Source organism: Glycine soja, chromosome 3 (genome assembly GCF_004193775.1).
Source record: "Glycine soja cultivar W05 chromosome 3, ASM419377v2, whole genome shotgun sequence".
NCBI classification, from domain to species: domain Eukaryota; kingdom Viridiplantae; phylum Streptophyta; class Magnoliopsida; order Fabales; family Fabaceae; genus Glycine; species Glycine soja.
Genome location: NC_041004.1, coordinates 45853169 through 45869925, shown reverse-complemented (window position 1 = coordinate 45869925; position 16757 = coordinate 45853169). Strand labels below are relative to the sequence as shown.

Genomic DNA, 16757 nt, shown 5'->3' with positions numbered 1-16757 from the left:
TGAAGGGTTAAAGAGGTGTCACGAAATGGTGAAGCAACATCACCATCATAATGTTCATGGAAACCTGCGAATGTGTGGAATTAGCATTGTGTGAGTGGGAGGGACACGTGGCGGCCAGGTTTTGAACGGAAAGGGACATGCATGAATGAATGATTTCAACGTTGGAAAATTGTGCCTTCTCTGTTGTCTGGATTCGTACGTGTGAAACTAATGTGAAATGTTGCACTGCCAAATGCTAATTTTGGCAGAACAGAACAGAACAAAGGTTTGAGGATGCTGCGCTGCGCTGCACTGCACTGCATGCACCCACCGTGCATGGCTGCATGCGGTGTTGTTTCCTTACGGGAAAACGACATGTAACTATTTTACTGCGTTTTTGTATTCTTAAGCAGTACGTGTGAATAGAGAGCTAGATAGAGAGAGGTTGTGCGGCGGAAGTGAAGAATGAGAGATTTGTATTTACCAAGTTTTGAAGTTTTACGTTAGACATCAAGAACATATTATATTATATATACTACTATGTCCTGGATTTCATCAAATTTTTAAGATTATTAAAATTAGCTAAATTTCTCTCAATATTTTTTTATGGATAAAAATTAAATATTAATTTGTTAGTTTTTATGAGATGGAGATCAAACTCACACTTTTTTTTTCTATTAAGGACTTCATCAATCTTATATTTTCAAAGTTTTCTTATTCTCTTAATACTAGTATTATTATCATCAAGATCATGGTTTACCGTGTGGAATCATGATACTATGAATCAAAGTCTGCCTAGGATCCTTACCAATTAAGATTGAAGTTGAATAGCGATATTCCACACGCAATCATGAGATCATTAATCCCTAGCACGACAAAGCGGGCCGAAACCTTTTGACCTATTTTCTTCATGTTCGAAAAACACTTGTCTCTCCAGTTGCAAATCTTTTCTTCCCTTTCACTAATAATTTCTCCTTTATTTGCAACCGTTGAACCTTCGTGTTGCACTGCCACTACTATCTTGGGATGACGATGCATGTGAACTAAAGGTTGTTCTCTTCTCTAATTTGTAAACTCCCAATCTTTACCTCTCCTCTCAGTCTAGTCTACGTTTTCTCATAATCCTCTCAGTCTCTACGATTTGAATTGATTATTTATTTTTTTCATCTCCGATTTAGATTGTTCTTTGACTTGACTAATTTGCATTGTTCACTCACAACCGTGTGTCGGATTGATGTTCATATGAAGAAAAATGGCTTCAATTGGAGAACAGGAACTGAAGGTGCAATGAGTGGAGCAAATGGATGCGTCGCCTAAAATTCCTAAAAATGTTGAAAAAAAGTGATTGATGTATCATGGAAACACACACCGTGTTTCAGTTGATGGGTAAGCAAGAAAAATCAAGTGCAATTAAATACTGTGAGAGGATGTTCACAAGAAAAGGGCAGGAACAACCAAAGTTGCTGGAGTCTGCAACTGCAACCAAAGATGTCGGAGCTTGTAGGATTGTCCCTAAAGATGTTTAAAAGAAATGTTGAATCAATTGTTTCATTTGCAAGAAAAGCTGAAAAAAAAAATCAAATGAGTATGAAGGATCAGTTAATAGATTGCTCAATTAGAAGATATTGGGATTCCAGTAACTATAAATCTTTTCAAGAGAAGGGTGCGCTCTGACTCAACCTAAGAAAATTTTCGAGAACTTGAGGAATTAAGCATGTCAAGACATTGCTTTATTCTTTTACAACAACAACAACAACAACGTCACAATCCCCGATTAAAGTGCAAAAATTAAAAGAAGAATCTTTGTGGTTTTCAGTAAAAACGTCGACAGCAGGGTTCGAACCTGCGCGGGCGAAGCCCAACAGATTTCAAGTCTGTCTCCTTAACCACTCGGACATATCGACTTTGTTGGTAAATTTACATTCCATTTATTAATTAAAATTTATAATCAGTTTACTCCAATGTGTCCCTTCAGCCTTGGCCACTGAAAATCTGCATAGTGCTATTGGCCGCTGTTCATTGTCTTCTTATAGTTAGTGGCATACATTTGCAAAACGTAAGTGATTATTTATTTTTACGTCAAGTAAGTAATTGTTTTATATAATCTCTGTCATGTTCACGGTTATAACTATGGTTTTCTGTTTGTTTTAGTAAGAGTTCATTTTAGAAGAAAAAGAATTGCAATTATTAATTTAAAAAGTAATGATTGAGATATTACAAGAAAAGAAATAGTTAAGATTTAAACATAAATAAACTTTTTACAAAATTAATAATTGATATAAATATATATAATCACAATTTTAATTATTAATTTTTTATTAATGATTTTTTTTTTACTTTACTAGTATTAGCATGTGCAAGTAGTGCTTATGAATTTTTCTTTGTATTTAAGGGTGATTGATCTGTTGAAGGTTTGATATGACAGATATAGGTAGAGGTGTCTGGACATGATTGTCAAAGTGAGTTTTCTTGAGCATAAAATGTTTGTTATTATATTTTCAAATATATTAGGATGTGAGTTTGGGAGTTAATCAAGAGTGTTTAGAGAGAGCGTACTGAAGAGTGATTATCAAGGTGCATTTTCTTTAATGTAAAAGACTTGTTCTTCTTTAGATATTTTGATAAAATGGAAAATCTTGAATGCCATTTGAGGAGTAGATATATTTCTATACTTCATTCTAAATGTACCTATTCCACTGTATTTTAAGTGGACCATTGCTGCAACTTCAATGTTGTAGAAAGCCTTCAAACTATTTATACCATTACCGAAATTAGCATAAACCTTGTTATTTATGATATTAATCTCAATGTCCACTGGGAAAATATTGAAAAAATCATCTTCAAATATAACTGTTTTGCCCAGTTCATTATTCCATGTGCTAGCCTGATGTGTAATTCCGAAAATAAATATGTCAGATACATTACACTTGAGAAAATTATTTATATTTCTTTCTATAAGAGGATTTTCGTGTAGTAATATTTACGCACGACTTATTGCTTCAAAGCACGCGTTTGTGGCATCATTTCCAAATCGTTGATCCTTGGTGTTTGTTGTTTTATTATAATTATTAAAGTAATAATTAGCTTAAAATTAATTATGTGTTTGTATAATAACAATTAAGGTTATTATCATTTAATATAAAAATTAGTTTAAATTTTATGTGTAAAAATAATAATTTAAAAAAATTATTATTTATTAAAAATTAGATATTTGAATAATTATAAAGGAAGAAAAAAAATCCAACCTAAAATTTTTGGATGAGTCACTAATATCATGTACATGTTGCATGATAATGAGTATTAATTCTTCCTAAATTAGGATCCAATTTACAGAGATAGTCTGCGCACTAATTGCCTTCTTCCAAGAAATTTGTTTTCCAAGTTAGATTGTGCCAAATTTGGCTCACGAGTTAGATAAGTTATAAAAATGTTGGCTCGTTTTTTTCAGGTTATCTGCACCTGAATAACTTAATTCGCGGGTTATGACATATTAATCTATCTTTTTTTTTTAAATTTATTTTACGGCCTAAATGCATTTTTTATCACTCAAATTTATCATTTTTTGTTTGGGTCCTTATAATTTTTTTCCAAAATATTTCTAGTAAAATTTCTATTTTTATTTATTTTTTTCTTATTATTTTAGTTTAATCTTTAATTATAATATACTCATTTTTTATTTTTGTTCTTACAGTATGTGAATAATTTGCTTTTAATTCTTATTGTTTATTTTAAAAGAGACTAAACTTATGTTAGATAAGTCGTTTTAGGTAATTTTTAGTTTTTTTAATAACTAAAAATTTTGTTTAACTATTCGATAAATAAGTTTTTTAATAATTTTTAGCTTTTTTTTATCAAGAATATTGTTTATTAGGATTGAAAATGAATAAAATTTGATTCAACGACTAATTATTATTTAGTTAAGTTTGAAGTTCAAGATGAATTTAATTTCAAGTTGTGTTAACGTGATTAACTCAAAGTCAGGTGAATATTTTATCAACAAAATGATAAATTAACTTTGGCAGAGGATGCTAGAAACCAGATTGGTTCAAAACAATTGATTATGAGATAAAATAATCGATTATTATAGCTTCAAACCAATTTTCCACAAGCTTTTATCGAGAGCATAAATTTTAAAGCCATGGATTTTACAAAGGAGCCTTAGAAAGTGTACCTAAAGATATCTTGTAGGTAAAATTACTTCAAAACACTATTTTTTAGAGATCATGTGTATTTTTATTAAAGATAATTATGCTCAAAAAGATAAATTTATTATAACAATTAAATTTTGTCTTCAATTGTTTAATGTAAATACATGTTCAGGAATTCGAAATCAAAATCAGTTTTAAAATACTTTTAAAATTGATTTGGTAGAATGGAAAAGAATATAATAAAACGAGAAAAATTATTTAAATTAAAGTAGTGTAACAGAAGTGTGGAAGTAACATATTTTTTAAAAATTATCTTCCTTATTCTCCTATTTTTTCACAATCAAACTCATTCTTAAGTCTGAATAAAATGTGTTAACTAAGAAACGTGTGCTTATTTATTTTTCTTTGGTGTAGAGTTTCTTATAAATTCTTCTTATAACTTACCTTTCTTGAAGCAAACGTAAAGTTTTAAAATATAATAAGTAATTAGTTTCAACCATATTTTTCGAATTTGATTGATTATTAAAAAAGGTTTAAAATTTTGACAGCTAAATACTCTCAGTCGTAGGGTTTGAGATCCTGCCTTTATAATTTAAAATAGTAATATGTTATCTTCGTAGCACAAACATCATGGGGACGTAGCTCATATGGTAGAGCGCTCGCTTCGCATGCGAGAGGCACGGGGTTCGATTCCCCGCGTCTCCAGTTTTCATTTTTTCACCAAGCCAAGAGTGGCCATATGGCTCCGCCTCTTGGTAAAAACAAATATATTAAAGATTGTACTTTTCTTAAGTATTTTTGTTGCTTCGTAGAATAAGTTCTTCTTCTTCTTCGAGGGAAGTTGCAGAATGCAGAATACAAAAATATTTCTGATTGAGTTCAATATAATAAGATGCCTCAGCTCTGCGTATGTATGAGTAATTAGTAATTAGATTAGAGAGAGATGTGAGTGGGAAAGCAAAGCATAATAATAAATTAATAAATATGATATGATAAACCCCACCTGAGTTGGCTATGATAATTGGGGTCAGGGAAGAGTGCCGCATTCGAGAGCAGGACTTGTGCAATTTCCAGGTCATCAACGAAACTCGCCAACGCTTCGGAAGATTCTTCTTTCGCCGACGTCTTCGATCGCGTTTCCAGTACGCGCTTTCTTTCCGTTTCCTTCAATTATTGCAATAGTTAGTGTTCAAAGAGATGAAATGGATTGGAATAGAACGAACATGAGTTTAATTTCTGTAAATCGTTAGTGTAGAAATCAAATCATGGTTGGTAGGTATGACTTATAAGATAGGCATGTAAAAGTCTATTAACTTAACCATGTTGGATGACAGTCTGAGACTCTGAGTACATAGACTATTTACTCCTAGAACATAACCCAATTCAGTTCTTTGTTAAGATGAAATGGAATCATATTCTTGATGCACTCAAATTATTGGAAAATAAAATTGAAGGTAAACAATGGAATAAGAAAGTATTTCATCTCCATTTTATCAATCCAAACAATGTAACAGATGAGTTGGTCTGGAGTTGTTGTGCCTCACTCACTGAATAATTTTACTAATATAATGCATATTTTAAAAGACTGCTATATGTTTATTTGTTGTAGATTAAATTTTAAACTAACATAGTGTTGTTAGTTCAGATTGTGACTAAATTTTCTTAAGTAAAATTTTGGTTCAAAGTTCAAACACTGTATTAAAAAGAAAAAAACTCAAGAACATTTAGCTTTATTATGCTGTAATATGTCTGACTCGGAGAGGGATGTCTCTTGTGAAAAGTTACTTTCTATCCTTGACCAAATGGACTTGAGTTTAAACTAGCAAAAATATTAAACCAGAGGTTTTAGCTAGAATTGCTAATAGAATGAGTTGGTGTTGCTAATGATTCTCTCTTCACTGCTTTAGCTTATTTAATGTTGGCAAATTTGACTAATTTATGTTAAATTTTTATTTATCTCTGTGCTGTTAATTTAAGACGTCTTGTTTTGTTTTGCAGGTTTCCTTGAATCTCTGTGGAGGGACGTTGACATGAACAGGCTTAACCATCATCCTTCTGATGATCTGGATTTGATAATTGTGTCACATGGGCTGGCATCTCGTGTTTTCCTTATGAAGTGGTTCAAGTGGACAGTTGAACAGTTTGAGCTTCTGAACAATTTTGGAAATGGTGAGTTCCGGGTGATACAGTTGGGAGTGGTGGAGATTGGAGAATACAGCTTGGCAGTTCATCACACGGACGAAGAACTGCTTGAATGGGGGCTCTCTCCTGATATGGTAGCTGATCAGAAACGGCGAGCCAGTGCCGGCAAGGGTGACTGGAATGATCAATATTCCTGGTACCTTGATGCTTTTTTTTATCACCTTCCTGACTCTGATGATGAGAATGTGGACAAACATGACGAGACAGATTCTTTGAGTGAATGTTCATAGTGTGTCAAGCTAGCTTCTGGGTTTGGGATTCATAGTTAACATTTACTAGAAAGTAGGTTGTTTTTTTTTCCTTGCTTTCTTTCTTTTTTGAAAAAATACAATTTCATTTCCTAAACAGAGGAAAATAAGGAAGGAAAAGGATAAGGTGATAAAAGGTTGTCCCTTGCTAGTTAGCTGTTCTAACCATTCATTCATCATCATAAGATTGGAATTTAATTGTAGGGAATGGGTGCTTTGTGTGATGCTTAATTCATGCATCCTGTACCCTACATCATGACAGAATTTAGAAGAGCCCGAATATACAGAGTGTTTCTCGTGTTTGTACTCGATTTGTGATCCTTGATGTTTGTGAATATCGGAGTTCATTCTAGATCATTGATGTGGAATTTTCTTCTGAATTTGTACTTTTTTTATGTTGGATATACTCTAGAAACGATGTGGAGAAGAAGGGGGGTGTAAAAAATAGAAAATGTTTGGTAGACACCAAGAAGCTATTTGACAAGAAAACAGAGGATTGCAAGTACAACAAGTATATAGTGTGACTAAAGCTGTGTTTGTTTTAGGGGAGGAAGAGAGAAATAATGTTGGTTTTATGTGAGTTTCACATCGTTTACATTCTACTTAATCAAATATTTATCTTTTATTTTCATTCTCTCTATTTTCATCCTCCAAATCAAACATGAGATGAGAGAGATAGAAAGCTATTCAAGTGAGTGAGTTTGTGACACTTGCACAACATAAACACTACCATTTCATTTAGTGTCCTTTACAGTACACCACTGATCACTTCGTTCGGGCTAAGAAAACATTAATTCATTGTATTTAAGAATATCCTTTCTTATTCAATTTTCAGGTTGGACGTGAAAAAGAGTATCATGGATGCGTGACCAAACATGCAGTAAGTGTGTGTTTGATTTCAATTTTGATAAGCGCTTAACTAGTATTTTTCATGTCCAAAATGAGAAATGATGAGAAAGCTACTCTTTCTATCTTGTACTTGATCCACTTCCACGGTAACAAACGAGTCACAGAAGACTATAAGACCTCAGCGTCTCAACCTATCTCCACTAAGGACATCACACTTTTCATGAAAATAGAATTTACTTTTAAAAGTAAACTGATGCTAAAGACAGAAAGTAGTAGTGTAACATTTAAATAAACTTACTAAAAAAATTAAATAAATAAATTTGGCCGGTTGACTCCGATGGAAATTCCAAATAGAGTAAGTAAAAATTAATTGCCTCGTCTCTTCACATGTATTGGGGTTGGAAAAAATGATGAGCGGTGTCCCATAGTAAATGGGTTTCTTGATGTGGGTGTCCCGATCTACCATTAAATTTGATTCTTAAATCAAGTCATTATTAAATTTAAGGACACAAATTAATTAGTTGTTCCAGTGTTGGTATCTTGAAGTAATGAGCGTCGATTATTTGACAGAATAATAAAGAACATGAACAGATTAGTTGTTTCATTGTCGATCTCTTAAATACTAGTACTACTACGGTAATAAGTAAATTCCTTTTAATCAATATTTAATTACATGTTCGAGAAAAGTATTTTGATCTTGATAAATTCATTTAAGTTGATTATACATATTTTACACAATATTTTATTTCTTTCAAAATTAATTATACATGTTTCATTTACTATTTTATTTACTTTTAATTTTCAAAAATTGTAATGCACGAGATACAAATTTCGTTACTCCATTCCATGTTAATAATGATCCCTTCAAAGTTTAATTCACTAATAGACATGGTATTGTCGAATAACGTTCCATTTGCTTTTGTCTTTATCGTAACACCCTGAAAATTCAGCAGCATCTGCACGTGCACCATTGGCCATGTGGAAGGTATCTGTGTGGCAACAAAGAATCTCTCTCTGTGTTGAACCGTTCCTAAATTACAGGGCACATACAAACGGTTGTTGTTGTTGTTGTTGTTTAATCACGGAAGATGATAGTAACACAATTTTGAAGTCATAAGTAGTAACCAAACGGGACATAACATAACCCAATGTTACGGCAAAATGTCAAAGATTACCGTTCTCACTTAAACCAATAAACAAACCCACCCAATCACTAAAGCAACCTTCTTGATTATCCTAAAGCCGCAGCGCAAGCAATCACTCTTTTTCTTTCTCATAATAATGCAAATTCTTCCCCACTCTGCAGCAACAAATTCTCATTTGCAAACCCCATAAAGGCATATCATCTTTATACTTTACCGGGATCTGTGTCTCCTTTTATTTTTCCCCAAGACAAAGTAGACATTGTCTTCCACTCACTTCAAAAAAGAGAGTGAGAGAGAGAAACTTTGTGGTCTGTGTTCTGTGAAACTGAAGTGTTCTTCCTCAATCATTGTCTTTTACAGTCAAATTCAGCGTCTAAGATCTCATTTCAAAAAAATTTCCGCTTGTTAAAGTTGGTTTCTCACTCACAAGTCACAAGTCACACCCTTTATTTACTTCAGCATCCAACAAAGTGTTCCTTACTTGTTCTGTTCAATGACTCAGATCTTCAAATGTGAGTGTTGTAGCATCATTGCATGAGTCACCCATCAAACATTGTTCAAGTAACTGTTTTTAGTTTATTTTGTAAATGAGGGTGTGGAGGGTTCACCCACAAGAGCAAAAGCTTTGTCCAAATGGTGTTTTGAGGTGGGTTTTGGTTTGGATGAGTGTTTGTTTTCTTGTGTTCACGGTTGGTCCACCGTCTCGCTCGAGGGTGAGGAAGAGTGTATCTTCTCAACTTTCTTGTCCTCCATGTGATTGTTTCTGCTCTTCAGCTGAATATCTCCTCGATCCTCTAGGTAAGTTTCTTTTTTTGGTTTCTCTGCAATGTAGTAACATTTTTGGTCTTGAAGTGAAAAAAAGACACAAGCTTGATTGGATGCGATGATAAGAAAAGGACAAAAGTAACCCTTTTGTGTGCTTGAAAATGGATAATGGTATGTGCATAGAAAAGAGTTCTCGCAATTAGTTAGCATTTGTTGCCTGTGCTGCGCTACTTGCCACATCTGCAACAAGTTGCAGAGTAATTGACTTCTGCACTTTGTAGTCTTCTTTTTTGGAAAAATAAAATAATCAGAAGAATTCACGGGAAGTCGGGGCATTCATTTTACCTGATATTTAGCCAACTGAGATGGCTGTATATTTTGTTGCCATATATTTTAGACATGGTGGGATTAAGAAGGTTACAAGTATAAGGATTAGTTTCCAGTTTTAGCTGTCCTTGACATAAAATTGAGGATTTTTTTTTTCTTTTAAAACCTTTGCATTTGATAGTTTTGTTTATTTAGCTAATCATATTTGCAAATTGCAAAACCTTGTCCGTCCTCTATATTATATAAGTGTGTATGATATTTTGACTCATTGGTTTATTTGTCAACCATATTTTGCAGGACTGGTCAACAGCTCAATTTCCAGTAAGTTCGCTCTATATTTTGATGCATTAAGGGTTTAAGTTTTAATATCAGACTTGGCTCATCCGCATGATGAAACTGCTGATAACAGTTCTTCTGCATGTTGTCCAATTGTTTGCAATCATGACAGGAAAGACTTTTTTCTTTGTATTGTAAGTGCAGATTGTGGTAAACATGATCCGATTTTGAATGAGGAAATGAACAAGGGTCTACTGACAATGCTATCTGAGGAGCTAAATTTGCAGAAAATTGTGGCCAACGAGACCATGGAACACACCAAACAGTTAATAATGGATGCCAGGAAAACCTTTTCACATTACCAGAAGGAAGCAGAAAAGTGCAACATTGGGGTGGAAACTTGTGAAGAAGCAAGGGAGAGGGCAGAGGCAGAGCTCATTGAAGAACACAAGCTGACAACATTATGGGAAAATCGTGCAAGTGAATATGGGTGGGTGGAATGACTGAAGAACACACTGAAGGAGTTTAGTTAACCATTGCTACATTATGTTATGTTACCCCTTAATTGTATCATAGCTTTTATAGCCAATACACAGATCTCTTGTGATGATTTCAACCAGGTTAACAATTCTATTGAAACAAGTTTTGTGCTTCACTACTTCACACATAATGAATTGATCCCTGTTTTCCTAATACATTTGCCGCATTTTATAACCAAACTACTGGCACTACCTCACTTTTGTTAAATAAATTGACCACTAATAACACAAGCGCAATTAAATACCAACATTGCCAATGCTTCACTGGTGAAAAACAGTGCATTGCTTACTGCATTCAGTTCAGGTATTATGGGGGTCGGTGGATGCTTCACTGGCCACCTTAAAGTCACGAAAATGATACTAGAAATACTGCCTTTTTTTATTGATGAATTTATTTAATATTGGTCCCACTAATAAAGAATGGACCCAGGTTATTAAATAAGATCAACATGAGAAGTATCCTCCAACAGAGAAAGTATGTTAAAAAAGCATGTTGCTTGCAATTTAGTTACAAATGCATTTGATCATGTTAATTTTCCTTGCAACCAATTGCATAATAATATGAGCTCAACTCGTTTCAAGATGGACATTAGGTCATGGAAAATTCCATACTCTTTCCTGCAGTCACTCTAGGAAAAAATTTGAATTTACATCTCTATCATTAGAGAACTGAATCCATGACTTCTTCCAACTAGTCTACTCTTTCATCAAAACCTCGAATTAGGACCTACTCTATAGACAATTTGAGCTTTTGATAGCATACTCCCTCCATCCAATCCACTTACATCTTAATAAAAAAAAACCTCACAGTTGCAAACTTCAATATGATTGTAAGCTTTCAAGCATCCAAAAATCCCAATCATTAACCATGCATTGTTATTTCTTGCCATCATTGGCAACCAATGGTTGTAAACACATTCTGAACGATGCCACTGGATCAGATAACTTTTTCAATTCACTAAGGGAGTCTTACCGGCCATTTATATCAAAAACCTATCATTCCTAAAAGGTACAATCATATCATGAGTCATGACCAACCAACTGTGCAAGGCATGGATGAGAAAACAGATCCTGAATGATAATCTTAGTTTACGTGATACTGTAACTCAAAATTGTTCATCATACGCTTTTCTTTTAAATAAAGTATCTGTGAAATTGATCAAAACCACTTTCAATGCATAAGCTTGGAAGATATAAAGTATCTGTGAATTAAAAGATACCTCTCAAGAACACCAGGCTTTGCAAGTTCCTGTTGAATCATTTTGGTGCCAAGCAAATGATAGGATATTGAAGGACATTTGACAGCAGAAGATTGTTCCATTAGTAGCCTAGCTCTCCATTCCTACGCATTGAGCAACATATATACCAAAACCATAAGAACTCAATCAACTCATAGTCAAGCTAGAAGGCTCAATCATATTACATGAGAATATAGGCGTAGCAGGAAACAATATTACGGTAGTAAATTATCCATAGAATAGAAATAAGGAGGTAGATAAGAGAATAAGTAAATTGGACTGTTATTTTTAGAAAAAAAAAAAACTAAATACATAAAAAATGTAAAACGATAGAGTCTTTACATAGTGATTTCATGGAGAATCCATATTATACTGAGCCCATGATTATCTCTCCCCTTTTTGATCTTCCCACCTCCCACTTTTTTATTTTTATTTTTTGAAAAAAATACCTTTGACGGAAATTAATTTCTATTATGTATCTTGACAAATTTTTGTCACTCACTTGTGTACTTTCATATAATTAAAACTAGTTTGTGTCATATCAGCAATACACAAAAGAAAAAGGGGTGCCTGGAAGGGGACTGGGAAGGGGAGGTGTAAAGAGGGGTAGAATAAGAATTTGACATAAAAAATGGGAGTGAGAAGATTAAAAAGTGGGACCTGACTTAAATCATTTTGCAAACTGAATAACTTAAAGTGTTTTAGACTTTGTTTTGCTCTAAACTAACCACCCAAAATATTAAATTTATCCCAAAATAAAAATCGGATTTTTTTCATATTCAAACCTTGATCTCACATGGTACAAAATCCTTCAAAAATATTTTACTAAACGTGACTTCATAACTTTAAAATTACTTCATATCTTAAATTTATATTAACCCAATGCATTTGAATAAAAAACAAGAATTTGACGATTTTATGTAGAATAAAATCATTAAAGGGCCCAGTTTGCTTACTTTTAAAAATCGAGAAAATTAAATGTGAAAAAACTTGACTAGAATGGCTTGTAACTTTTTTGGGTCATTGTCTATTTATATTACTTCAGTGACTATTTTTTTTTCTTTTTCCAATATTCTATCTTTTATCTCTATACATTTTTTTATTTTGTTTTGAACATCATGCAAATTTATTTCTTTTTCTGGCGATAGAAAACTACATCTTATCATTTTATATAAACAACAAGAAATAAGAAAAATTAGGAATAGTATTTATCAATTAATGATTAATTTTAATTAAAAAAAAATTATTATCACTTTTAGAAGTGTTTTTTTTTCCACTACCAAATCGAGATCAGTTTTACACGGACCAATGACAAATGAAATGTTAGTAAACTTGTTTTTAATTAAACTAAGGAGATGAAAGTTACAATTAAGTCATAAACAAAAGGAAGAAAGACCTCTGACTGTACAGTGGACAGAATCAATAATGAGCTGCATGGGTGAACAGGTTAGCATAGGACGTCAATGAACAGTGGGTCAGAGGATCGGACGTTAGGAGCTCGATCAAAACAAAGGTTCGGGGCTTCAAACCCTTAATGTTTTCAGAAAAAAGAAAACGCACAAGAAAGTCCTCTCAAATGTACCAAAAAAGATATAAACATCTGTATATATCAATAATGAGAGTTCAGGTATTTAGCTTAAACAAACCCGTTGCTGCAATGAAACAAAGACCTCTCAAAAGTCAAAACATTAGATGATAGCATAGTACGTGTAATTTGCAGCACCACTTACCTATGAAGTTCAGTCACAAGACTACTAAGACCGGCAAATGAAGAGGAAATAGTGTTCAGTTCTATTTGCAAAAGTGATTTAGTCTTTTCATCAAGCATATAATCTGAACGATGTAACCCCAATCGTATTTCCTATTAAAATTTTGGTGGAGCAAAAATAATATCAGTAAATCTCTTTGTTTCACATCATCAAGAAAAGTAAAAAAGAGGAGGAAAACTTCATATCTGCATCCTACTATACGTACCCTCAATCTTTTGGATAAACTTTTTCATAAAGCATTCATAGAAGAAAATAAAAAGTAAAATGAATAAAAAAATTTCTACAAGTTAAAATCTGCTTATTATACGCTTCAGTTTTTGGAGAAGTTAGAAGATATATTCATATATCCTCTATGAAAGTTAAAGTACACATAAGTTTATGAGAAAACTTTAATTCATTTTCCCTTTATATATATGTATATTTTTTCTTTCTGTTATAAGTACTAACAGAAAATTTTATTTTAACTGGATCTATATGTAAGATTTTTGTTTTCTATATAACATTTTGCCACAAACAAACATGTAGTCATGTTCTAATTTCTAAAAGAATCTCACTTTATCTCTGGCAACGAGAATATGAGTATAAAAGAGTTCTTTTGAAATAATATTTAAAACAAAAACACTAATCCTCTTGGTGTTACGTTACAAAAGTCCGACTAATAATACACACTTCACTAACTTCTTTTTTGCTTCTATTTGTTTCTCAATGCAAAATTAAGAACGGGGATGAGTTCACCTCTTACTTTTGTACTCATCCGTGTTTTTAGTTCAGCATTGAGAAACAACCAGGTAATTAACCTTGAGAGCGATTCCTGCAGAAACTTTGCATCCAACTCAGTCGCTTCTCTACACTGCTTTTCCGGAAATGGCGTGGGTAACAAGGCAAGCGGCGCATGCACCAAACCAACCCCAGGAACGCTTCCCGATCTCTGCAATCCGAAACACATACATCCATCCATCGTCAACACCAAATTTAAATTATCATCACCATTAGCCACCAATTTAGGGTGTGATAAATAAAAAATAAGAAAGGGAACGCAACAATACAGTGAATAAATGGGAGAGTGAGTGACCTGAACGGATTTGTCGCCGACAAGGAGGCCGTGGAGAGGGCTCCAAACTAGGGCATCGTAAGCGAGAGTGTGGAGGAATTGTTGATCGAGGCGATGGCAATCGAAGAGGGGAGAGTCTTGGACGGGGGTGAGGGTGAGAGGTTCGCTTAGAGCCATGGCGAAGAGGAGAAGAATGAGAGCCATGAGTGACGGTGGAACTTGAAGGAAGAGAAACAATTTGATTCCATAGATGAAAAATAATAATAAGCTAGAAATATAATAGATTTTTTACTGTTTAGTTTTAAAGAAAAAACAAAAACAAATAGGAATAAATTTTTTTTGTATACAATTGATTTTTAACAAATTTATTGTTTTTGTATACATCTCACACTGTTTTGAAAATGTTAATTTTAACAATTTCTAGCTTGACACCATATGTGAGACATATTACATATGAAACATATAACTAGTGTATTAATATTCATTTTCATTTTTTGAAAATAATAAATAAATAATATAAATTTGTATTTTATCATTTAATTATAAAATAAATGTTTTTAATTATAAATTATTATATATAATATTTTTTTAAAAAGTTATATAATTATTTTGAAAGTCCTAATAATAATAATTTGTGTGATTGATCGTTGGTATGAAATATTTTATATTCATAATATTTAATCATTCAACCGAAAAGTAATTATAAAGATACAAATCCCTTGTATTTTTTATTTTAATTATACCAAATACTCACTTTTCTTTTCTTTCTTTCTTTTTTTCTTTAGCTTTTCAACTTCTTCTTTATTTTGTTGCTAGCAAACAGAAAGATAAGATTGAGTTAGGATTTTCAGTCACCCTCTATATTTAATTTATGAACAATAATACACAAATACATATTTTAAATACCTTTTCGGACACTAAAAATAAATTATTGCAGGTTAGCTAGCATATTTATGCCAAATAATTGAGCACAAATATGAGATAACCTAAAGTATACCCTATTTTTCCAGTCCGCAGTATGTATATTTTTGCGTTGGCTCGCAACTGATATACATGGACACTCTTTTTACGATGAATACATATTTGATATACTTTTTTTTTCTTCTCTATATCATTCTCCCTAAAAATTTATCACTATTTTTTCTATTTATTTATTTCTCTAAGTATTAAATTGATTTTTTTATATTTTAGATCAAATATTGCAAGTGTCTTTTAATTCACTGCATCATAAACTAATTTTTCTCACAATATGGCTGTTGTTGAAAAAATTGGGATCGATTGTTGGTAGAGGATTGGTCTACTTTGGGTAGGTAGGTGTAGGTGGATAAAAAATAGTTCGTTCTATTTATGAACAGTATACAAGTAGTATGTTGGCTTACCAAAACTTCAAAAAATAGAAAGAAAAAAAATAAAAAATAAAGGAAAATTATATAAACTTAAAAAATATATAGAAAAAGTGAATTGAATATTTCCAATTCGACTCACTTGAGCTAGTTTGCTTTGTTTAAAGGTTTTTTATGTTGCGATATCTATCTATATATTTATTTTTATATATAATTAAACTCCAAAATTATGTTTAAAGATAGATTATATAATACTGGTGAGATTTTTTTTAATCCATGGAAATCAAAATCAGTGTTTTATAATAACTCACACGCTCAATCAATTAAATTAACATATTAGTGAGATTTTGGATATTTGTTTGAGGTGTTACAATAATATTTGATTACCGCTATAGTATTTATATTTAATATTATTAATTGGCAATCAATTGGACCTATAATATAATAAATATGATATTTATTAAATACGATTTATTAAATTTAATGAAAATAACCTTATGTAGGTAAAAATAAACAAATTAAAGTCCAAGGTCAACCACTTTAGTCGCATTGTAGCCACTACAATAAAACAGTTGTTTAATGTAGGCCAAAAGCCAACTCCAAGTCTAAATGTGTAGACAACAATTTAATATTACGTGGGATGAGAGTTTTTTAAAGTCCAAAAGCTTAACTAGATTGAAAAAGTGGTCTAAACTAGTTTAACTATGCAGGAACCTACAAATTTTAGCTTCTGGTTGACGCATGTTAGACAACCTTAAATGTGCAGTTTGAGTGAAATTGGATTCAATTTTAAATAAAGTTTTAGACTCTTGATTTTGTAAATGAAAAAAATGTAATTGGAAAAAGATATATACTAAAAATGATTGATTGACCAAGTC

At 32.2% G+C, this 16757-nt stretch overlaps 2 protein-coding genes, 2 non-coding genes and 1 pseudogene across 4 annotated transcripts; 3 read left to right on the top strand and 2 right to left on the bottom strand.

The window, feature by feature from the left end:
- Positions 1-1801: 1801 nt before the first annotated feature.
- Positions 1802-1883, bottom strand: TRNAS-UGA. The gene has a single exon. It is a non-coding gene; the product is annotated as a tRNA-Ser (tRNA).
- A 2876-nt stretch (positions 1884-4759) lies between these two features.
- TRNAA-CGC lies at positions 4760-4832 on the top strand. The gene has a single exon. It is a non-coding gene; the product is annotated as a tRNA-Ala (tRNA).
- Positions 4833-4945: 113 nt separating this feature from the next.
- On the top strand, positions 4946-6957 carry LOC114407634 (annotated as a pseudogene).
- A 1580-nt stretch (positions 6958-8537) lies between these two features.
- Positions 8538-10634, top strand: LOC114407633. The gene is made up of 3 exons (XM_028370812.1): positions 8538-9369; positions 9961-9984; positions 10144-10634. The coding sequence occupies exons 1-3, from the start codon at positions 9159-9161 to the stop codon at positions 10440-10442; spliced, it is 534 nt and encodes a 177-aa protein (XP_028226613.1). The 5' UTR covers positions 8538-9158; the 3' UTR covers positions 10443-10634.
- Positions 10635-14045: 3411 nt separating this feature from the next.
- Positions 14046-14767, bottom strand: LOC114405574 (glutathione synthetase, chloroplastic-like). Its single transcript, XM_028368040.1, has 2 exons — positions 14558-14767; positions 14046-14413 (listed from the first exon to the last, which is right to left on the bottom strand). Exons 1-2 carry the CDS (start codon positions 14738-14740, stop codon positions 14177-14179), a joined length of 420 nt encoding a protein of 139 aa, XP_028223841.1. The 5' UTR covers positions 14741-14767; the 3' UTR covers positions 14046-14176.
- Between the last annotated feature and the right edge of the window lie 1990 nt (positions 14768-16757).